A 23670-nucleotide genomic window follows, 5' to 3' on the forward strand; every position below is an offset into this window, starting at 1 on the left:
ACAACTTGACATATTACGAGCTAAGTCTTGTCTAAGTAGGCAACAAAAAGAAGTTAGGAGACGGGCCGATGAGTCTTCTATTTGCAACTCTATTCTTCCCCTCTTCCGACGCTATCAGCCATAGCTGTGGTCATCTGTTTTTCCCAATTTACATTATTTCAGGAATTGTCACATTCAACAGACTATCATCAAATGGGGCCTTTCGTAACATAGAACCAGGGAAGCTTTCCGATTGGCCAAACTAGAACTGAAGTAGAGACACATTTCCGTTTTGAGCGGCATTTCAGAACCCCAAAAGCCAAAACATCTAAATTACTTCCCTAAAATTTTCAATAACATTCAACGAAGCCTCCAGTGCTGGTATGTCGTGTACATTTTGCGTCGTCATGCGTACACTGATAGAGATAAAATCCCATCTATCTTTTCGAGTCTCATTGTGACTACTGAGATGGTTCCTGAAGGAGGTTCCAAAGATATCCCAAACAAGCCTAAATTTCGCATTTACAGTAAAGGACTGGGGTCCACGGTTGTGAATTTGGTAACTCCTTCCGATAATAGTATTCTCCGAGTGCGGATCAGTGGAGCCGCCAAATGCTTTGAGCCGTCAATGATCATTCCATTAGCGTTTTCCAGCTACGTACGAGCGAGCGGCCTATCCAACGATGGCGTTAGAAAGCGAAGGCAAATAAAAATACCGATCTCGGTAATGTTCATGTCAGGTTGATCGGTGACGCGCGCCATGTTATGCTTCATGGACGGTAGAAGTATATAGGTGTTTACTCCTGGAAATTCCATTTCTTTCTAGCTGATATTGCTAACACAGATTTTTGAAGTGGTATGTATGGGATGCAATCAGGCCATACGAGACTCTGTGGGTATGCTTCCGGCCATCCTTGATCTCACAAAAAAGTCAAAGACAAACAGTTAGTAAGTTATTCAAATCATGAATTATAGAGCCTCCGGCTTTGAAGGGAACCGAAAAAACAAAATCTAAACAGGTCGCGCCCAATCTCGACGGCATACAGGGGTGAGTAGGTGTATTTCTCTCATTTCACGGGCGCTCGACCTAGCCTGACTGTACGGAACTGTGCTGGATTTCTTCGATCTTGGTCCAAAATATGACGCCTCTGAGCTAATTAATTAGATGAGCACTATCTTTGTGACATCTTCAACGCACAATATCAACAGGTAAAAGACTATCTGCTAGCAAATGCAGACTTGGGAAGCGGTGTTATAGATGATGCGAGAAGGACTTTTACTCCTTCGAAACGGCGAAAGCTTACAAAACCAAAGGTCAAAGCGGTTGTATTAGGAGCATTAATAATTGTCGATCGCACTTTCAGAACTTCTCCCACTCCATTGTGAAGTTTAGATAGACGGTCAGAACATGCTAAGGATTAGCCCACAGGTTAAAGAAATCGTTGCATTCACATCAAGTAATTAATACAATTTCAAGTACATTGTTGTTGATCATAACTCAAAAAACTTATAAGATTCTTGACATTACATGGCCTCTCAAAACAATCTTCATGCTGATATGTTTTATCAAAATTGTTTTTCGCCCTCTCTCAAAAACACGCAGTTCATTTCTTCACCTGGACTAAGGGTGACTTCGAAGCGAAGACGAGGGTCTTCAACGGAGTCACGGCCCGTGACTGGCACGGCAATAATCCGTTCGAATGCTTGGAAAATGCGCACAAGCGTGTAGCCCATCTCCAGCATCGCGAATTGCTGTCCAATACAGATACGGGGTCCGCCGTTAAACGGGATAAACTGCCATGGCTTCGGCTGCCAGCCTGATGTCCAACGCTCTGGAATCCATTTGCTGGGGTCGTAGTACTTTTCAGAATCGACGTCATCGTAGAGAGAGGCTAGGCGTTGCATGATAATTGTGGAGTAGACGACTCGAGTGTCGCCGCGAACACCTATCGGTGACCTGCCATCAGGGCCGCCGCCACGAGGCAGTGTTGTGTTGTGTAAACTGTAACGAACATTGAACGGAACCACGGGATAGAACCGTAGTGTTTCGTTGATGACTGCTGTGAGATATTTCATGTCTTTCAAGTCATTGTATGTCGGTTTCTGAGCATCGGCGCCAAGACCGAGACGTTCTTGAATCTCTGCTCTCAGTTTGGCAACAGCGTCGGGATTCCGAGATAGTTCATATGTACAGAAAGAGAGTGTTCCGGCAGTAGTGTCACGACCGGCAAGAAGCACAGCAACGAGTTGATCGCGTAAGACACGTGGGTCACGCGTGAATCGTGCCAAAGCATCGAGGAATGTATCACGCTTGGATAGTTTCTTGTCTAACTCGTCAGGGCTGAGGGACAAAACGGTTTCAATATAAGGTCGAATGAAATCGTCCATAATCTTGAGCTCTTTGCGAAATTTCTTCCGTGACATAAATACATTCAGTGGGCTAAATTTTCTTAGTTGGTATTTAGATATGCAACGTAGGTATTGTAGAAGCTTACCCCATTCTAAAGTAATCCGCTTGCCTAGCTTGCACATAGCGGAAAGCTTCGGCGAACCGTGTTGTAGGGTTCTCCAAGCTATCTGTTCCCTGGCCCAAAAGGTAATCTGTGGCCGCATCGAGAGTATAGCGGAAATATAGCCCACCAATATCGACAATCTTGCTTCCATTCGGAGATGAGCTGCCGCCGAACAATTTGATGAGTTTCTGGACATTGGTCTCAAAAATTTCCGTGTCAACAATCCGATCACGAACAAACATAGGCCTGATCAGGTGACGAGATGCAGACCACAGCTCGCCATCAGTGGCGAAGATACTATCACCGAGAAACTCCCGCCACTCCCGATGGAATGTTTCGCCTTTACCAAAGTCATTAAACTGACCCGTCAACAAGGCTTTGATATTCTCCGGGTCAACGGTGAAAATAATACGGTTCGACGCCATGGAGTTAATCTCTGCCGTGAGAGGGAGAAAAGGTAGTTTATTTTTTGTCTGTGCCAGAGCCATACTGTTCTCCCAGAACTGAAGATCCTTGAATTGTTTCCGTGCCTCCATCGACCGAAAGATGAAATCGGCCGCTGACTGATCAGCTGTGTTTAGTCACGGCCACAAGTATGTATTAACTTACCTACAGGCAGGTATGTAGGCATCTGCGGTGACTTGCCCCCTAAATTGTGGATTTCCCTGGCGACCAGGAATTTTTTGATGTAGAAGAGGGCAACGAGGAGAAAGCCTAGCCCGAAGGCAGCCTTCTCCAGCGAGAGATTTGCGAATGTTTCCTCAATCATACTGTCCGGAGCAGTGGTCAAGGCTATCACAGCGACGATAATGATCAAAGCAGTTCTTTTAGATTATATCGCAGCGCCTAGGGGGCTTAAGTAGAGGCCAACCACCTGGGCCCCCCGCAATTGATGTGAATTGCTGGTCAGACAGTGAACGCTGATCAGTCATTCCTTTAGAACGAGTCCCGAAGCCCGAACGAGCGTTCTAACGTGGCGCACGAGTGGTGACGCTAAGCTATAGCAAACCGTCGCTAATATCAAATACTTCTGAGTCACGACGATTAGTTTCAAGTTGTCTCACCCAGAACAGTCATGACAGCAGTGGATGAGAAAAGCGCCTGCTGCCCATCTAGTACGAGGAAGCATCATGGTAGAGTTCGTTCCAGGAGTATATCAGTACATGTCATCAGTATGATCAGTAGTAAGTAAGTATACTTGACAGCACCCGCCCCCATCATGGAGAACCCCGCATGAACCGAGGCCCGAAAGCCGAAAGCTGGGGCTCATCTCTATCATAATAATGCTTGATAATACTGAACAATGTGGTTGCATGTGGGTTTAGAATAGATGATGGTGCTATGTTGTGGCAACAACATGGTTGTTTGCTGGGCTATGATAACAACACCATTCATGCATCTAGCCAGTCGCGCACGTGGTAACAGGGATACATCATTACATATTGGTATCATATGCATGGGATAAGTCCGCCAGTTAACCTGACACGAGTCAATTTTTGTTGATGATTTTTTTGGCGCATTTACTCTTGTATTCCAGTTCCTCACTGGGTAACCGAAAATACTATATATAGCCCAGGTGAATAATCGACTTCCTTTGTTGTAAAATGTATTTAGCAGTCTATTTTTTTATGTGAAATTTCAAGGTGACTGAAAGAAACCTTACTTCTCATGTCAGGATGGGGGGGTGGTGTTATTGTTAGTATAGCTACGTGACCTCGCTTGATCGATATGACAGCAGTTACACTCTCCTTCTTTCAGATAGTCAATAAAGCTTCGAATTATCATATTTTTACCTCTCAAGAAATCATCTTAATGTGCACCTGTATCAACGCCATTCCCGGAATGAATTACGGCGTCTTTTTTTAACGAGTGATATCATAGTAGCTTAGATAGAGAACTGGTCTGTTTCTTGAAGACAATGTTGAAGCATTTTATCGGCTTTGTCATGACGGTGGCGACGCGGCGAGACACGGGTCACGTGACGACTTTGTCTGCGGCGCTGTGGCGTGGCGGCGGTTTCTTCTTGGCGCGCGTTGCTTCCTCTATCGCCCTCGCAGTCAGCTCTCTTCCCTCGATACTTCCTCCACTCTTCCGGCTCGTGATAACATAGACACGTCCTCTGTGGCTTCGGCTGTATCCCTTCTTTTATATCGCATCGCCCCGGTGGCGCTCAGGAATCATTGTCATTACCGATTCGCAGCATCGTGGTGGAGGCAAAGAAAATTATGGCAACAACGGTTGTTATAGGCACGCCGCTGGCCGAGGCCCTAAGCAATGTGGTGCAGCCTAAACTGGTGGAAATGGGATGGAGCGCAGATGGTGGGGAGGACTCGGCGCTGACCGAGTATGTGATTCTCATGCTTGTCAATGGCAAGACTCAGGAACAAATCGCCGAAGAGTTGTCGAATGATCTCCTTAACCTCGGTGAGGGCGATACACAGGCTCTCGATTTTTCGCGCTGGCTTTTTGAGCAGGTCGAGATTCTCAACAAAAATATCAATGGCTTGACGTCTATCCCCGATGCACCGCAACCGACTTCCTTTGGCAACGACCAGAACGCCAATCAGTCCGAAGGACAGCAAGATGCCGACATGAGTGATTCTCTAGGCCAAGACTCCATGTATGTGCATCCCAACTATATATTTCTTGCTATAAAGTTACTAACTAGTATGCTTTTTTAGACCAACAGGACCTCGTGCTATGCGCAACAACGTCCAGCGTGGCAAAGGACGGCTGCTCAATCAAATCAATAGAAATCTGGAGCGTGGTCCCGATGCTGCGCTTCACCGTGTTCGCGGCCAGCAAGGTGGAGGACGAATTAACACACATGGACAAAACTTCCAGAAGGGTCAACGCGGTCAACACGGGGCTGGGCGCATGGGTCATGGGCATGGGCGACAAATGGGTCCGGGTCAAATGCATGGACCAGCAGCTGGGAATATGCAAATGACTCCAGAAAACCAGATGCAACTCATGGCTCTTCTCGAAGAACAAGCCCGGATGATGTCTCAACTCATGCCTGGTTTCATGCCTCCTGCCGTCAACCCCAACTTCCAGCAACAACAGCAACAGGGCCGGTCATTATTCGATCGCATTGAACGCCCAGGACAGAAACAGAGTGGCGGAGATTTTAAATCTCGTGGGGCTCAAAATGGAATATCAATCAAGGCCAATGAGGATACCGAAATGGACACCTCAGGTGATCAGCCACAGGCCACCGCAGATGGCGTATGCCGTTTTAATCTTCGTTGTACGAGGAAAGACTGCCCATACGCACATCAATCACCAGCCGCCCCTGAAGGCGCACCAATCGATGTTAACGATAGTTGTCCATTCGGGGCCGCCTGCAAGAACAAAAAATGCACAGGAAAGCACCCATCCCCAGCCGTGAAAGCGTCGCATCAAGCAGACGAGATATGCCGCTTCTTCCCACACTGTGCAAACCCAAATTGTTCCTTCAAACACCCCAGCATGCCGCTCTGTCGAAATGGAGCCGACTGCACCGCTGCTGGTTGCAAATTTACCCACTTGACTACGGCGTGCAAATTCAACCCATGCATGAATAGGAATTGCCCTTACAAACACTCTGAAGGTCAGCAAGCCAGTTTCCCCGACAAAGTATGGGTTGCTGGGCAAGAGAAAACCCATGTCAGTGAAAGGAAATTTATTCAAGATGAAAATGAGGAGGAAGAGCTCATCAAGCCCGAAATGGCCACAGAGGGAGCACAGCCGGAGGAAGTCATCACATAGAGGGTTGGGATTTTCTTTTCCTATGATGATTTTGCTGAGTCGCATTTTAAGTTGAATCCTACATTCGGACATGTACTCTAATTTATATAATGCGTGGCGGTACTGGATAAAATGGCGTTCGAGATTGTAATGTATATTAAACACGGTTTGAGCTGGTTAAGTATTTGTTATGAAAATTGGCTTCAGACATGTATGCTTCCTACCAGTTATGAGTAGTAAACGAGATTATTCTTATAGAAGAACATTTGCAAAGTAAAGCACCGTCCCTAACTAGTTATCGGGTTAATGCAGGTAACTGACATATCAAGTTGGGGGCGAGAGGTCTCTCCGCAGTGCGGAATCCCCACAAGGCATTGCTTAATTGAGGTACCTCCGCAGTTCCACGCTTGAGGTAATTATCACCCCTCGCCATCTATGTTTTGACACACCTGCCCCCCCTTTACACTAGTCGACGCACACTTCTCCGCTTATGACCCGTGTCAATGCGTACAAGACAGCAGCAATGCGAAGATCCTGTCTCACCCATGTTCTTCAATCGAGTCCGAAGCGCGTGACACCCATCACGATCTGGAGCCAACAAGCTCGGTTCGCACACACCGAAGTCAAACCATACAATGCCGCGGTGATCGGCGGTGGTATTACGGGGATGACGGCAGCCTGGAGGCTCTGTCAAGATCCGAAATGTACCAATGTCACTCTCTACGAGAAAGCGCCCACGCTCGGCGGTTGGCTACAGTCTGAAACGGTCGAGGTGGATGGTGGACGAGTTGTGTTTGAATACGGGCCACGAACAATACGAGCCAGTCAGCCTGCTGTACTGCCTATGTTGGACTTGGTAAGGGCTTCTTTTCATGCTTGTGCTTTATCTGTGTCTAGGTGCAATTAGCTGATAGCCACACTCTAGCTGTTGAGTTTAGATATGGAAGACCAACTACTGCTCATCAACGAAAATTCTCCTGCGGCAACCAATCGATATATATACTACCCCGACCACCTCGTACGTCTTCCAGGCAAGTCACCTCAAGACATGGGTGGATTTCCAGCTTTTTTGCAAATGTTGTACAACCTATTTCGCGAACCCCTCAATCGAAGCTTAATACTACCCATCGTCAACGAGATCCGTATACCGCGACGCGAAGGTGACTCAGACGAATCAATAGGAGAATTCGCCACGCGAAGGATGGGGAAGGACATAGCGGATAATTTGGTATCAGCCGTGTTTCATGGAATATATGCCGGCGACATCTACAAGCTGAGCAGTAAGACCTTATTAGGGGGCTCGCGTATGCTCGAGAGCAAGTTCGGGTCGGTCACTAAAGGAGCTTTTGAGGCCTCGAAACAAAACAAGAAGATCGTTGGCCTGGACAATCTTCTCGCTCAGTGGTCGGTTACAAATGATCGACCTAAGAACCACTTCAAGCGTCTTGCGAGGTTAATGAAATCCTCCAATGTGTTCACATTCAAGGATGGGTTGGCCGATATAACCTCGAGGTTTCATGAAAAGTTTATGGAGCAACAGTCCAAAATCACAGTTGTCACAGATGCTCAAATTGATGCTATCAAACGGCACAGCAGTGAGGATATTATAGTAAGCTTTTGCTGTCCATCAATAATACTAATACACCGGAACTAATCAATTTGACTATTTAGATTCAGACATCGTCTAAAGAGGACAAAACAGTAGAACCTCAAACTTTCAATAGGGTCATCGCAACAATACCGCCGCCTACGTTAAGCAAACTCATTGACGCAGGCTCGGCAAAGGACCAGGAGAGGCCCACTCACTCAATAGCATATCTCAGAGACCATGACTATGCGGTGAATGTGATGGTTGTCAACTTATACTACAACCAGCCTAATCTAGTGCGCTACCGAGGTTTTGGCTACCTCATCCCTCAAAGCATCCCACTTGAGCAAAATCCAGAGAGGGCGCTCGGGGTGATTTTCGGCTCTGAAACTAGCGAAGGCCAAGATACAGCGCCAGGCACAAAACTCACGGTGATGATGGGTGGTCATTGGTGGGATCACCGGTCTCCATCGGAAATTCCCACCCCAGACGAAGCTATATCTATGTCTCAGAAACTACTCGAGCGGCATCTGGGTATTAAAGCTACCCCAGCCGTTGCACGAGCGCGGTTACAGCGTGATGCAATCCCTCAATGCACAGTCAACCATTTGGAAAGGATGAATACTTTATCAGAAGCAGTGCGCCGAGACTTCAAGTCTCGTCTTACCCTTGCAGGAAACTGGTATAGCATGCATAGTGTCGGTCTTAATGACTGCGTCGTTCAAGCTTATCTAGCAGCTACGTATGGTGTGGGCTCATTCCCACAGCAGTTTGGGAAAGCCAAGCCTGAAAGCTGGATGGCTGCTATGGAGGATCAAGTGGGAGGTATAACGTTTCTACCTGAACGCTACGCATGGAGAGGTCCGGGCACGAAGAGTCCCAACAGTGTACAAAAATAGATCAATATTGTAGCAAAAATGGAGCGAGGTCTTGAAAAACTGTATATAATATATTACAATGGTATCTTTCAGCGCAATACCTCTAATAAGCACAACATGGAATCAATATTCTGAAGAATAGGAACCCTGATTCTTCACCACATAACGGCGTTTGTTCAGTCAAATCGTTTGCATCTTGTCCAAGCTCGCGAACGAAAGTGTCTTCCTACTGTGAAAGTCACGAATATCTGAACGCTTGTCACCACAGCAATTTTACATCAAAGTATCGTGAAAACCATGGTTTAAACACTCTTCTAATAGACCATCCTTCGTTCGTCTTCCACTGACTGGTGTACCGCTGTGTGATAGACAATACTCTGGCCGTGTTCTTGTCACACTCGATAGCTGATAGCCTTGGATACCGTAGCTGGTAGATAATACTGATTCTGAAAGAGCACTTGCTCTATTCCATCACTCCGATGAGCCCATTTCGAGCAATCATACTCATGGCTTCGTATCCCCATCCGAGTCAAAGCCCAAGGAGTCTAGTTCCCGGATGAGCTCATTGATTTTAATGATTTTCGCCAACTGTTCTGGAAGAAGGGATTCGCCCTTGTCTTTCTTGTCACGAAGATCGCGCGCTTGTCGAAGTTTCTTTTTCAAATTGCGAGCCTTCTTTTCCTTTTCGGCTTCAGGGTCCAGCGGTTTCTGAGCAACCTCTTCTTTGCCAGCATCTAGCCCAGCTACGCCGGGCTTATTTTCATCGTCTGCTTTCTCCTCAGATTTAGCCTTCTTCTTCGCCTCTCGACGTTTTGCATTCTTGTTGCTTGCAGCGCTTGCAGCTGGACTGCCACCGCTAGTACCGAGCCCTTCAGCGCCTGGAACACCGCCTTTTCCCCGAGTCTGCCATGCGGCTGCCGACGGGTTCTTATAGACCTTGACGTCTTCTGGAGGCTGATATCCTGGGCGAATACGGATTTCCTTGCGCTTTGAGCCGTCCGCACGGGTCGAGGATGGGACATGGCGTTCGCCTGTCGCTGTGTCGACCACAATGCCGGAAGAAGCGGCTGATTCTTTGTTGGACATTTTGTATGACGATTCGATGAGTAGCACACAGAGGAATGTAAACGCAGACTAAGAAAACAGAATGAAAATGTCGAGCACAGACTACCAGGACAGCGCAGCAACTTGTCCTGGCTCACGGCGAGAGTGTTGCCAGGTGAATACGTTTCTTTGGCGAAATCTGACGCTGTGACTGTCTCGTCTGCAGACGGAGCGCCGACCAATGAGGGCGCCGGAGATTCTCGGGTTCTCTGGCGGCAGCGACCTCAAACCTCAACCGCCAAGCACATCGCTCCTACAACTCTCCATACTCTCTGCGCGATCGTGCTCTCCCCTCCTCTGCAAACTTCGCAAGACAGAATCTCATCACTCACAATGGCTGGGGTAAGCGACTCAATCGTCCAATTGTGTGCTAGTACAGATCAATGGCTAACGTGACGACTTTACGCTGCAGCTTTCGAATGCCATCTACCGGCAAGTCCCCCGACCGAGACACCACGAACACTGTCCCTAGCAATGCAAACAGCCATGCTGACGAGATATTTTTCAACTCTACAGGACGTTCTTCCAGAGGAATGCGGTTTACCTGACCTCCATCTTCGCCGGTGCCTTCGCTTTCGAGATGTAGGTGGAACCACGCTTGCGGACCCTCCGATACTCGATCTTTAGCATGCTAGGAATATCTTACTGATACTGAATCTACAGCGCATTCGACTCTGTCTCCAACAAGGTCTGGGACTCTATCAACCGAGGCGTACGTGCATTATCGATAGCATTCCAACTCGTGAAATGGTTGTACTGATAATTTCTACAGCGCCAATGGAAGGATATCCGCCACCTATACATCCAGAAGGCTGAGGAGGAAGATGAGGAGTAAAGCAGCTCTTTTCGCTTGATGATTAATTTGGATCCTTGTGGTGTGGTGGCAAGATAGGACTTGACTCCGTGTACCTACTATGTAGAAATTAGTGTGGGCAAAAGCAAATAGAGGCTCACGCCATTTTTTTATATGTGATAACAATACCAAGATATAAAACAAACTAACTAGAAAGGCTTGATGAGGGTAGAAAGCGGCAGGACACTGGGAGAAATGAGACCGTAGAAGGCCGTCGGTAGAAAGCGGAATAGCAGCACTGAGAGTAGATTGCACGGTACTGGCCGAGACAGACCAAAACTTACTGCCTTCGAAATCACTAATTGATATTAAAATATTAGAAATAACATTAATTGGTACCAAAAACGTCTCTATACGTAAATGGGGGACCCTCAAACATTCGGTAGTTATCAACATATTTTTCAGATATATATCTTTTTAGGTTATACAATGGCCTCTATACACACACCAGACATACACCCCCCCAAGCTTCCATGAATATTATAAACAAATTAACTGTGCAAATTATAACCATAATAGAGATTAATGCTGCACAGCAATTATTTTGCCATTTAATGTTAGGGAGGATAAAATGTTATTCTTGATGTTTTTGTTTAAAAGGGACACCCGTGCATGAACAATTACGAAACCAACCTACATAACGCTAAGTTTACACCAAGCCTGAAGAGGACAGGTTCATTATTAAAGCAGCTAACACCACATCAATCCATTTCCACAGCGGTGCACGACTTTCACAATAGGAACATGGGACTGTAGGATCATGTGACTTTATATATGGATGTACACATTGAAGTGTAGTAAAACAGGGTATAAGGCACTCCTTTCAACTAGGCAGCTGGTCAGGAAGCAGTCGAGAACCTTAGGCGAGCATGGCGCTGTACAGAGGACTTGCGTGGAGCAAGTCCTCTGCCACCGACTGCCTAATTGAGAAACTCTAGGATCCGAAGCCTTTCTAATGTAGGAGTAGATTTATTGAAGAAGGAGAACTTGTTTAATTATGCAATCCCCGGATTTAGGCTATTTATCTAACGTACATGCTGACCAATAGACCCAGGTCATTTGGGTCAGTGGCAAGCTTGTATACGAGTAAGAATGGTGATTAGATGTACGATCCGTATACACTCGGAGTATCCTCGGAACCCCTGTGTAGTACAACCATCGCATCCCACCTCGACAGTCAGTGACAGTTAAGGTGGATCCAGGTCTCCCCTTTCATAGGAGATTGGCACACTTTTAGTGGTATCACCAATCTACTGTACCTTGCGAAAGTCGTCTTGTCGGGTCTTTGCGCTATGCCTTGATACATGTATACTCTGCTACCATCTCCACCAAACAATTAAAACCCCTCCACCCCCCCCCCTCCCTCGAACCGGAGTCGATGTCAGCGACTTCTCGATGCCTGAAAACCATTGCAGTCGAGCGTTATAGACCAACTTCTATGGAACAGCGACATAAATCAATAATTTCAGTCTTTGTTTCATCTGAAGTTTAACTACAGGTTTTGAATTAGTATAAAAATCCGTCTCAATTCAGCTTATTGTTGGTAATCCTAATGGGGTTAGTTCCCGTTATCTTGCACTAATCGTAATTTGATTGCACTAAAGCCTTGTTACGAAACCAACATATGCAAAGCTAAGGACAGATTAGGATGTCTTAAGCCACTTCAGGGCAAGTGTCTGTTAAAGCGGCTAACACCACGGCCAACCAGTTACCACGACCACACACAGCCCGTTTGCTACTCACACGGGATTACACATTACATAAGCAACTACACTCGGGTATACAATAAGAGTGTAGGAGAAGTGTAGGAAAAGACAAGAAGGTGATTGGATATACAATCTGTATACGGACAGATTGTAGGGATATTGTAGGAACGACATCTATATAAACACACCCATTTGCATGTATCTAGTTTACCTTAGCATAGTTCTTTAACATAAGTCACTACGATTATTACTATCAGTTACACTGTAAGGGTCAGCAAGGCAATCCCACTTGAAGTACTACGGCACTTCAAGGCATCGCTCCTACTTTAGTTGTGTCTTACCCTCACCTTTACCCTTCGGCAACCTTTGTACTTCGTTACTAGTTACCCTCAAGGAACCTCTGTGTGGTTCAACACATCGTATCGCTCCTCGACACAGCCAGTGACAACTAGAGTGGGTCCCGGTGCGTGACAAAAGAACTATCGTCTTGACCCCGAGGAACGATACGGGACAAGTACTATCAAGCAGGGCCAATTACTACATTAGGAAAGTATTACCCCAACAAGACTACTAATCATGGCAGGCAACAATGCAACTCCAACACCCAGTACCACTGGAGGACAAACACCCAGTGTTCAATCCGTAATGGCAGTCAATCAACAATTACGTGAACGAATTAGCCAATTGGAGAATGCATCACACGCAAGGATTAAGATCAACAAACCAACTCCGTTCAAAGGAGATAGGACCAAGCTGAGGAGTTACCTAGCACAAATGCAGTTGTACTTTTCTGTCAACTCGCACTTGCTGCATGGGGAACCAGACAAGGTCTTGACAGCTTCAACGTTCCTAGAAGGAGAAGCTATGGATTGGTTTGAACCCTATGTACGGGCATGGTTTGAGATAGCCCCAGATGACAGGGAAGACGAGATCGATGAAACCTTTGCGGACTACAATGTATTCGTCAGAAAAATCAAATCAACCTTTGGAGAAATCGATGAGAGAAATAACGCAGCTCAGAAAATTCAACGTCTGAAGCAGATCACATCAGCCTCAGACTATGCGTCGAAATTCTACCAGATCAGCTCTCATCTCGGATGGGATGATGAGGCCAAAGCAGATCGATTCTACCAAGGACTGAAAGACGACATCAAGGATGAGATAGCCAGAATACCCACTAGGCCAGACAATCTCACGGACATGATTGATGTAGCAGTCAAACTCGACAATAGGCTCTACGAACGACGTATGGAAAAGAAATACGGCGGAAACTGGAGCAGTGGCAAGAAACCATACCACCACAAGAAAAGGGAGGACCCGTATGGACCTCGACCTATGGAACTTGATGCCACTCAAGAACAGCCAAAAACGAAATTCGACAAGTCAAAGATAAAGTGTTACAACTGTGGGAAGACGGGCCACTTCAGGAGAGAGTGTAGAGTCAAACCACAAGGACGACAATTGAATGCGACAAATGAGGAAGACAGAGAGTCTTACCCGAAATACGACTATGACGACGCGGAACAGTATGAATCGGGAGACACCGAAGAGTTCCCAGAAATGGACGAAATCCCAGAAAGCCAAGGGTGGCGACAGTACGAAGGGATGAGTCAGGTCGAAAAGATAGAAAGCCAATTGAACGAAGCTCTGAACGACATCGAGAGTTCAAAGACGGCTGACAAAGAAAAAGGAAAGCAGAAGCTTTACGAAGTTCGGACACACCTCGAGAACAAGTGTGGAGCCGAGTGCAGGGTAATCTTTGAAGAGAAAGACCACCCAGGGCACGGATTATTACATTGGACCTTTTGCACAATGGATTCATGCACAATCCATGGGGAAGCAAAAGAAAGCCAGGGCTACTTCCCAAGAAAGAGGAAGCAAGCGAAGATATCAAACTGCGAATGGAAATTGACGCAGGAATGGAACACCATCAGCCCCTCGAAGAAAAAGGTGGTGCAGCTCAGTGAAGCTGGGAGTTTCGAAGAAACTCGTAACCCCGAAATAGGCAGAAAAGACGATGATCCACGAGATGGATTCGTAAAAGCCTGGATGAACGACTACATTCAACTACCTTATGGCGAAGACCCGAAGAATCAGCCATGTGTCCATACCAACCATGACCTCACCAGAATTGAAAGGATGCAGTGCATCATAACACCATGGTATGAGAAAGAAGGAAGAATGAGCGTAACGAAACAAATGAAGGAATGGAAATGCCAGACGGCATGGTGCAATTGCTTACAGCTTGAGCAACATCCAAAGCATCGGATGTTATCATGGAAAATCTGCTACAATGACGAATGTATAACGCACGTACACCCTAAAATTAGGGCTGGGGAATTTCCAAAAGGGAAATGGCCGCAGCATGCGGACAACTGTGCATACGAAAGGGCAGAACTCAACGCAACGGCTTGTGGAAGGCAACTAAGAACCACAGTGGCCATATACGGAATAGAGATCGAAGCAATGGTCGATTCGGGAGCAACGCACAACTTCATGGATAAAGAAACAAAACGAACATTGAAAATCTTGGGAAGGAAGAAACCCCAAGCAGTACCCATCACAGGACTCAGCGGGGTGAGCCTGCAAGAAGGGGGAGTCACACATGAAACAGGGTGGTTGTCCATGGTATTAGGAAACCATCACGAGATGATCAACTTTGACGTCGCAGAACTGGGACCAAACGACATAGTTCTTGGAATCCCATGGCTCAAGGTTCATAACCCGGAGATAAACTGGGGAACTGGCGAAATCAAAATGAATCGTTGTAATTGTGGACAGATATCTCAGGTAGATGAAGTCACCGGACAGGCGGGAGACTTGAGTACGACGGAAGAAGCAGACGACTTGACTTCCTCGTGGACTCTTATACGGAATGGGACCAAAGGGGAGGCCATTACCGAACACCTGAAAGAGGAGTGTCAGATCGCGGCAACCGCAGAACCTGAACTACCTAAAGAATATGAACGATTCAAGGAATTGTTCAACGGAACATACAAGAAATTACCTGAACACAGTGAATGGGACCATACCATCCCATTGAAAGAAAACGAAGAACCAAGACCTCAACGAATCTACCCCATGTCAGAAAATGAGACGGCAGCACTTAAGAAGTACCTGAATGAAAGCTTGGAAAAGGGATACATCAGACCCTCAAGCTCGCCAGCAGGATACTCCGTACTCTTTGTGGGAAAGAAGGGGACTACTGACCTACGACCATGTATAGACTACCGACAACTGAACAAAATCACTATACGAGACAGTCACCCATTACCCCTGATTTCGGAAATACAAGACAAAATACGAGGAAAGAAATGGTTTACGAAACTCGATATTACGGACGCGTACAACAGACTGAGAATCAAGGAAGGAGAAGAATGGAAAACTGCATTCAAGACCAAGTTTGGACATTACGAATATCTGGTTATGCCTTTCGGATTAACCAATGCACCAGCAGCATTCCAACGGTACATCAACCATGTAATCGGGGATTACCTATACGACTTTACTGTCGCATACCTCGACGACATATTAATATTCTCAGACAGCATGAACGATCACGTACGACACGTAAGGATGGTCCTACATCGCTTACGGGAAGCAAAGCTACAGTTGAAGCTTAGGAAATGCGAGTTTCACGTACAAGAAACGGACTTCTTGGGACACAGAATCACTCAAGAAGGGATCCAAATGGATAAAGAAAAGGTACAGGCGGTACGAGACTGGCCTACACCAAAGAACGTTAAAGAAGTGCAATCCTTTCTCGGATTAATCAACTACTATCGACGATACGTGAAAGGATACGCAGGGATAATGAATCCCATATTCAAACTGTTACGAAAGGACTTCGAGTTTGAATGGACAACGGAATGCCAGAAAGCATTCGAAGAAGCGAAGCTTCGGCTCACCACCGCACCTATACTGATGCAACACGACCCGGAGAAACCAACAGTGTTGGAAACAGACGCTTCAGATTTCGCAATAGGAGCAGCAATGATGCAGGAAGGACCAGACAAGAAACTACGACCAGTAATGTATTACTCAAGGAAAATGCTTGATGCAGAACTCAATTACGAGATTCACGATAAAGAACTGCTAGCCATAGTGACAGCACTTCGACATTGGAGAGTCTACTTGGAAGGAACTAAGTTCCCAATACGAGTTATCACGGACCACAAGAACCTCACCTACTTCCTCACAACCAAGGTTCTTAACCGAAGACAAGCGAGATGGTCGGAATTGCTAGCAAACTATTGGTACGAAATAGAATACCGCAAGGGAAAAGACAACGAACGAGCAGACGCTCTAAGCAGGAGACCGGATCATGAAGAAGGAATCAGATCACCAGAACCAGCCCTGTTCAAGGAAACAGATAGGGGAACACTAGTACATAATCCTCAAACGGCAATACTCGCAGCAACACTAGAAGGAGTAACAGACTCGGAATTACAAGACAGAATCGCAAAAGAAACCGAGCAAGACGGACTGATATTCAACATGGTAAACAATGAGGATGACCGAATCACAATGACGGAAGAAGGATTAGCATTTTGGCATGGTCTAATCTATGTACCAAAGACACTCAGAACGGAAATTATCCAACTTCATCACGACAACATATTGGCAGGACACCCAGGAGTATCAAACACTCTAGAACGAATTACGAGGAACTACTACTGGCCAAAAATGATTCGAGACATCGAGAACCACATCAAGGAATGCGACCAGTGTCACAAGAACAAGATTAATAGGCACAAACCTCATGGACTAATGCAACCACTGGAAGCACCAGAATATCCATGGCAATGGGTAACAATGGATTTCATCGTCAAACTACCAAAGTCGCAAGGAAACGATTCGATACTTGTGGTAGTGGACAGAATGACTAAATATGCGCACTTCGTTGCAACCACGGAGCAATTGACAGCAAAACAATTAGCAATACTGTTAATTGACAAAGTCTTTCAGCACCACGGTATACCTGAGATTATGGTCTCAGATAGGGGACAGACCTTTGCATCGAAACTATGGAAATCCATGATGGACCTTATGGGAGGAGAACAGCGGCTGTCAACCGCTTACCACCCACAGACGAATGGACAGACTGAACGAACGAACCAAACATTGGAACAGTATTTACGCCATTACGTCAATTACGACCGAAATAATTGGGCAATGCTACTACCTATGGCACAAATGGCCTACAATACAAGCAAGCAAGCCACCATAGGAATGACACCATTCAAGGCATACACAGGAAAAGAAGCAAGAATGCCAGGAGAACCCAAATACAAGCAACCAATCGCACAAGAAGCAGAAGAAATGGTCAACGCAATGAAGGCGTTACACCAGTATTTACACAATGAAATTGAAAATCAAGGACAACAATCGGCAAGAAGATACAACCAAAAACATCAGAAGGGACCTGATCTCAAGAAGGGAGGGAAGGTCTACCTTTTACGAAATTTAGACGCCAAAAGAAAGGAAGACAAATTGAACCACCTACGAATTGGGCCATTCGAAATTGAAGAAAAATCGGAGAAGTCAATTACAAACTAAAACTACCAAAAGCCATGAAAATACACCCAGTGTTCCACGTTTCATCATTGGAACCAGCGCCATCAAATGCAAAACTCCAAACAGATATCATTGTCGAGCAAGAGACATATGAAGTCGAAGACATACTAGGAGAAAAGCAAGTCAATGGGAAATTTGTCTACCTGGTCAAATGGAAGGGATACGATACCTCAGAAAACACTTGGGAACCTATCGAGAACCTCGCGGATGCTCCAGATGCATTAGAGGATTACCGACGGAGGAACCCAATTCACCAGGCGGAGACATTGGCAGGTTGGCGAACAAGGCCTCAAAATCCACGTCGGAGATAGCATTTAGTTGCATCTCTCTCGTCGGAGAAGGAGGAGGGATGCCATCGGGATCCTCCTCATCTAAGATCTCCATCACGTTGGAATCATGATCCAACATTTTCGAACCTCGCTCTTTGAGAAACTGCTGTTGTTTGAATAAACGATTTATTTTCGCGGACAGATCCGCCTGTTTTGCAAGAGCATCGCGAAGCTCTTGATTAATACGATCCTCAGCTTTCTGAAGATCTGACCATTCTCGCTCACTATGAAATCGCTTTTCGCATTTGCGACCACGACGTGTGCACGACGCACAGTTTCGACTTTTTGAATCCATTATGCAAATCTCGTTTTTACTTTTGCAATATTCGCACGGATTATCGACGGGGAAACCGTTTCGACGGATGCGATCGGACTGGGACACACGATAAGCCAGACGGTCCTTTTTAGGAGTCATGTTGACGCATTTCGGACACTCACCAAAGGAAGCAGGGTCACGCTGGGAACGAGGGCGCGTCTTCTATTTATACCTTTGAGGACAAAGGACTTCAAGGAGGGGGAGTGATGTTACGAAACCAACATATGCAAAGCTAAGGACAGATTAGGATGTCTTAAGCCACTTCAGGGCAAGTGTCTGTTAAAGCGGCTAACACCACGGCCAACCAGTTACCACGACCACACACAGCCCGTTTGCTACTCACACGGGATTACACATTACATAAGCAACTACACTCGGGTATACAATAAGAGTGTAGGAGAAGTGTAGGAAAAGACAAGAAGGTGATTGGATATACAATCTGTATACGGACAGATTGTAGGGATATTGTAGGAACGACATCTATATAAACACACCCATTTGCATGTATCTAGTTTACCTTAGCATAGTTCTTTAACATAAGTCACTACGATTATTACTATCAGTTACACTGTAAGGGTCAGCAAGGCAATCCCACTTGAAGTACTACGGCACTTCAAGGCATCGCTCCTACTTTAGTTGTGTCTTACCCTCACCTTTACCCTTCGGCAACCTTTGTACTTCGTTACTAGTTACCCTCAAGGAACCTCTGTGTGGTTCAACACATCGTATCGCTCCTCGACACAGCCAGTGACAACTAGAGTGGGTCCCGGTGCGTGACAGGACGCTCCTGAGTCAGAATTTGGCTAATTTGGTAAAAATGATAAAAAAATATAAGATATAAGTTTATTTGTAATAAATAATTAATCAAATTATAATAATTTTACGTAACTAGAATTTTTATATTAAATTTCTGTCTTTTTATCTAAATTACAACTTTTAAATGTTAATGTTCAAGTAATCCTAATAAATTTATTTAAGTAAAGTGAATAAAAAATTATATTACAAGAGATTATTCTAATAAATCTAAAATATTTATTTATATTAAAGGTAAAGGTACTAATCTTAAAATTGTTTGGTTGGCGTCAATGAGTTTATTCCGGGGCGACATTTCTGGGCCGCTTGGGGCGAGGAATTCGTTTGTACATCGTAACGTTAGGCACCAGTTCGGGGCAGGAAGTGGCGGGAATTAGGGGCGTATGCCCCTATAAGCCCCCCTAGCGCCTAATAAGATGAGACCTTCACAGCTTACAGCCAGGCAAGGTCGTTCAAATTGATTATGATAATAATATTAGTTTTATTCCCTACTGTACTGTGAATAAGACTCTTTTATGAGGTGTCTGACCGTACGTACGTCCGAATCAAATTTCTCCAGACTCTGCACACTTATTGCCAATGGGAGATTCCTATTGTAGCATAGTATTGCTGGATCCAACTAGTATTATATATGGCATCTAAACACGCGGATGGACATTCTAAACGAATTCTGACCCTGCGTACTGACTGTTACTCAACCTTGAAAATCTTAGTTCGTCTTCAATATCCACCAACCGATTATACTTGGCCACTTGCTCGCCTCGACAAGGACTGTCGGACTTCGAATGCCCAGTTCCAAAACCAATAGTGAGGTCGGAAATGAAATCATCGGCCGTTTCGTCAAATCGATGATATCGGGTATACTTCGGAAGTCAACCAAGATAGGAGATAACTCGGCCGGAATCGAGAGCCTCTCTACTAGGCCACGCTAAATCCGCAAATTAGAAATTTTAGAGGGGCGATATTAAATTGAATTGATTGGTCGGACTACAACAATACAGACAAGAAAACTCTCGGCGTTGGTTCGGACATACTTTGTATTCGCGGAAACCAGAAGCATGATGAAGTGCAAAGAAGACTGCGAATTCGATATAATCACTAATTGCGCCGTCTCCATCTGTGATATCTACACTCAAATTTTTGTCCGAGGAAATTAGCACCGTAATCTAGTTAATCAGTAAATGAATTTAGTTAATAATTATTAACCTACTCTATATCTATATCTATATAGATTTATCTACTCTATAACTTATATCAGATGATATTCGTGCAATAGCTGCCCAATTTGCGTCGCCTCTAACTTCTCAAACAAAAGTTTTCGTATCCTTTCTGGCATCCATGTTAAAAGCTCCTTTCCATCTCTCAGTTGACACGACGCACTCAACAAGTGCCTCACGTCATATGTTGAAGCAAAAACCTCTGGTACTCCGCGGTCGACCCCAGTAAGCTGATACACGGATTCCATGCCTGTTCGAACAGAATACTCTGTAGTGAAGATTGTATCGCGCGTGGTTTCTGCGAATTGGCCGATGAATGCGAAATTTTTTGACCCGGTAGGCACAACGTCAGGACGATCTCCCGCCTGCCGGGGCATAAAGAATGATGTAACATACGGCATCATGACGGGAACGCACTTTGCACCTTCAGCAGCAAGAACTGGTATGTCGGCTTCTGGAACACCCATATGATACAGCCACTCTTGGGTAATCTCTTCCCCAGTACAGTCTTGCATGCCCTTTTTGACATAGTTGCCAGGTTTTTCTGTGGACAAGCTGTAAACCCAAACGACAATTTGATCTGCAGGTTGGCTCTTAAAATGAGGCTGTCGATTTACAGTCCAGCTCATAAGCCAGTTAGAGTCTCGTACGGTGACGATGCCCCCTGTTACCACCTTGCCACTGAAAGGGTCTCGCTTGCAAATCTTCTGGATGTACGAGGGAATGCGTTTATCTAAGGTCGTCACAGTTGCAGACTGCCACTTTGTAGAGGGAATGTCGCCACAGAATACCTCTGGACGACCAAAATCTTTCCCCTTAGCCGCAATACGTCGCCAGAGATCCCATGCAGGTGCAGGGCCGTCTTGGATAGTAGCGGGTGTATGTTGGTCTCCAAGGTGAGAATTCTCCGTCAAAGAACCTATTGTCAAGAAGACTAGATCGTCGACGCCAAGGTCTTTGCCGCCTTTTTTTTCGTCTTGGACCCAGTGGATATAGGTGGCCTGCTTTGTATCACCAGTAATGTCGAAATCGACATCATGCACTGTGGTGTTGAATTGAAACTTGACACCCTGATCCTCGAGCCATTTTTTCAATGGGAGCACCAACGATTCGTACTGGTTGTACTTTGTAAATTTGAGTGTAGAGAAATCAGGCATACCGTGAATATGATTGACAAACCGGTGTAGATAGAGTTTCATCTCCAGCGCAGAGTGCCAAGTCTGGAATGCAAACATCGTCTGCCAATAGAGCCAAAAGTTGCTTTTGAAGAAGTCTTGGCCAAATACCTCGTCAATTCTCTTATTCTCAACGTCTTGCCTCGACGCCAAGAAGAGTTTGACCATTTGCTTCTGTGCAGCGTCGCTCAAAGTGAAGAGCTTGCCTGTCTGGGCATCTTGGCCGCGTTCAATGGTTGCGCGCTGCAGCGAATAGTTTGGATCACGCTTATTTAACCAGTAGAACTCGTCCAGAACACTGGCTCCTTCCTCTTCAATAGATGGCACAGAGCGAAATAGATCCCAAAGACACTCAAAGTGAGCTTCCATTTCACGACCGCCGCGAATCACGAATCCTTTTTCAGGAACTTTAAACCCGTCCAGCGCACCACCAGGGAGGTGTAGCTCCTCTAGAATGGTGACATTTTTTCCAGGCATCTGAGCATCCCGGACAAGAAACGCAGCCGCAGAAAGTCCAGCTAAGCCAGAACCAACAATCCAGGCATGTTTATTGTCAATGCCTTCGGGTTTGAGTGGCCTAGCAAAGGCCTCGTAATTGCCGCTACTGTAGTACATTGTTGTTTTAGAGATGAATGTGGTTCAGTGCGAAGAACTTGTATTTCTCACGCGATGCCATTTCGTTTTATACTTTAAATAATTTTCGCCGTCTGCGGCTCTGAATCTAAGCCTGTTTCTCTTTTCATCATATGTTGATGTGATTCCAACCATGTGATGACCGGAACAGGCGAAGGCCGCTAAAGCCGGAGTTTTTAACCACCAATATGATCGAGTGCTGCTAATTTGATTGGCTGCCTGTCACCACCCGCCACGGAGAGTACGTATTTGGTATGGATGGTCCCATCTTATCTTGATCTCTTGTCGTGTCGCAATTTATTGACAGGTGATGGCCGACTATTTATGCACACAGAAAGACCTAGCGAGTGATCCATACCTAATTGTGCTGCCATTGGTGCCATTACCATCCAGCACCCATCGCTCCACGACGCACAAGACCGAGAAAACTAATTCTAGTTGAATTGACACAGTGGCGGTGCCTCTTTCACCCGGGTAAATACACTATATTAGACGTCTGTAATAGCGAATATCGAGCTGGAAAAGATAACAACAGCTAACGAAGAGCCTGCCCCAAATAACGAAACAATAGCCCAAGTTATTCCTAATCGCCACCTCTCATCCGACCGTGTCTTCCAAATAAGCTTCCAGTAGTCAACTGCCGTGTCGCATCTCCTGATCCAGTCGTTACTTTTGCCGCCGTGGTCGCAGTCAGTGGAGAACGTTTTCACGAGCTTTGTGGGCTACCGTCTGTTCCGCTTGGAGTTACTGCTCCATCAACGGTGGCGGACCGCTTTCGGGTGACAGCCACCCCACGATCTCATACTGGCGAACTCCCTGAGCAGCACATTCTCTGCTACTCTTGGGATTTCTGTGGGAACCATGCCAACTCCGCTGAACTTGAGACATTTCGGTTCTCTAGCCGACCAGAGAGTCTTCTTTGAGATATAGGCGGGCATCGCGGGGCGATAGATGCAGCGCTATGGACTCGTGAGACGAATCTTGAGAGTCAGATAGATTCAGATGAAGATAAGTCTGGTGATCGTTCTACTGCCATATGTGATAAACGTACTCAGGCTGCGTGCCTGGGTAAATGCCCTCGCCCCTTTATATGTACAACGTGGCTGGACGCTTGGAGCGGCCGGATCGCCAACTATCTTTGAATCATAGCCTTAAAGACTTCTAGTGGAATAGTACTTGATTATGGCCTGTGGTATCTGGCGAGTTTTTGTGTTATACATATAGTAGCATCAAAGATACGCGCAAGCTGCGTACTCATTC

General features: G+C 45.8%; 5 protein-coding genes across 5 annotated transcripts; 2 read left to right on the top strand and 3 right to left on the bottom strand.

The window, feature by feature from the left end:
• Positions 1–1545: 1545 nt before the first annotated feature.
• On the bottom strand, positions 1546–3261 carry BGW36DRAFT_365318 (putative cytochrome P450 alkane hydroxylase; the record flags this gene model as incomplete). Its single annotated transcript, XM_046214637.1, has 3 exons — positions 1546–2419; positions 2475–3063; positions 3102–3261. The coding sequence occupies 3 exons, from the start codon at positions 3259–3261 to the stop codon at positions 1546–1548; spliced, it is 1623 nt and encodes a 540-aa protein (XP_046065901.1).
• A 1212-nt stretch (positions 3262–4473) lies between these two features.
• On the top strand, positions 4474–8739 carry BGW36DRAFT_420832 (putative nuclear polyadenylated RNA-binding protein Nab2). Its single transcript, XM_046219524.1, has 5 exons — positions 4474–5112; positions 5174–6230; positions 6691–7077; positions 7147–7830; positions 7893–8739. The coding sequence occupies exons 1-5, from the start codon at positions 4718–4720 to the stop codon at positions 8706–8708; spliced, it is 3339 nt and encodes a 1112-aa protein (XP_046065902.1). The 5' UTR covers positions 4474–4717; the 3' UTR covers positions 8709–8739.
• Positions 8740–9984, bottom strand: BGW36DRAFT_391067 (uncharacterized protein). Its single transcript, XM_046217557.1, has one exon. It carries the CDS (start codon positions 9771–9773, stop codon positions 9192–9194), a length of 582 nt encoding a protein of 193 aa, XP_046065903.1. The 5' UTR covers positions 9774–9984; the 3' UTR covers positions 8740–9191.
• Positions 9985–10014: 30 nt separating this feature from the next.
• On the top strand, positions 10015–10790 carry BGW36DRAFT_391070 (putative ubiquinol-cytochrome C reductase complex, subunit X). Its single transcript, XM_046217558.1, has 5 exons — positions 10015–10133; positions 10204–10223; positions 10308–10373; positions 10455–10503; positions 10564–10790. Exons 1-5 carry the CDS (start codon positions 10125–10127, stop codon positions 10624–10626), a joined length of 207 nt encoding a protein of 68 aa, XP_046065904.1. The 5' UTR covers positions 10015–10124; the 3' UTR covers positions 10627–10790.
• A 9844-nt stretch (positions 10791–20634) lies between these two features.
• On the bottom strand, positions 20635–22392 carry BGW36DRAFT_308772 (putative myosin-crossreactive antigen; the record flags this gene model as incomplete). Its single annotated transcript, XM_046212362.1, has 1 exon — positions 20635–22392. One exon carries the CDS (start codon positions 22390–22392, stop codon positions 20635–20637), a length of 1758 nt encoding a protein of 585 aa, XP_046065905.1.
• Between the last annotated feature and the right edge of the window lie 1278 nt (positions 22393–23670).

Source organism: Talaromyces proteolyticus (genome assembly GCF_021365285.1).
Source record: "Talaromyces proteolyticus strain PMI_201 chromosome Unknown BGW36scaffold_15, whole genome shotgun sequence".
In the NCBI taxonomy this organism is placed as follows: Eukaryota; Fungi; Ascomycota; class Eurotiomycetes; order Eurotiales; family Trichocomaceae; genus Talaromyces; species Talaromyces proteolyticus.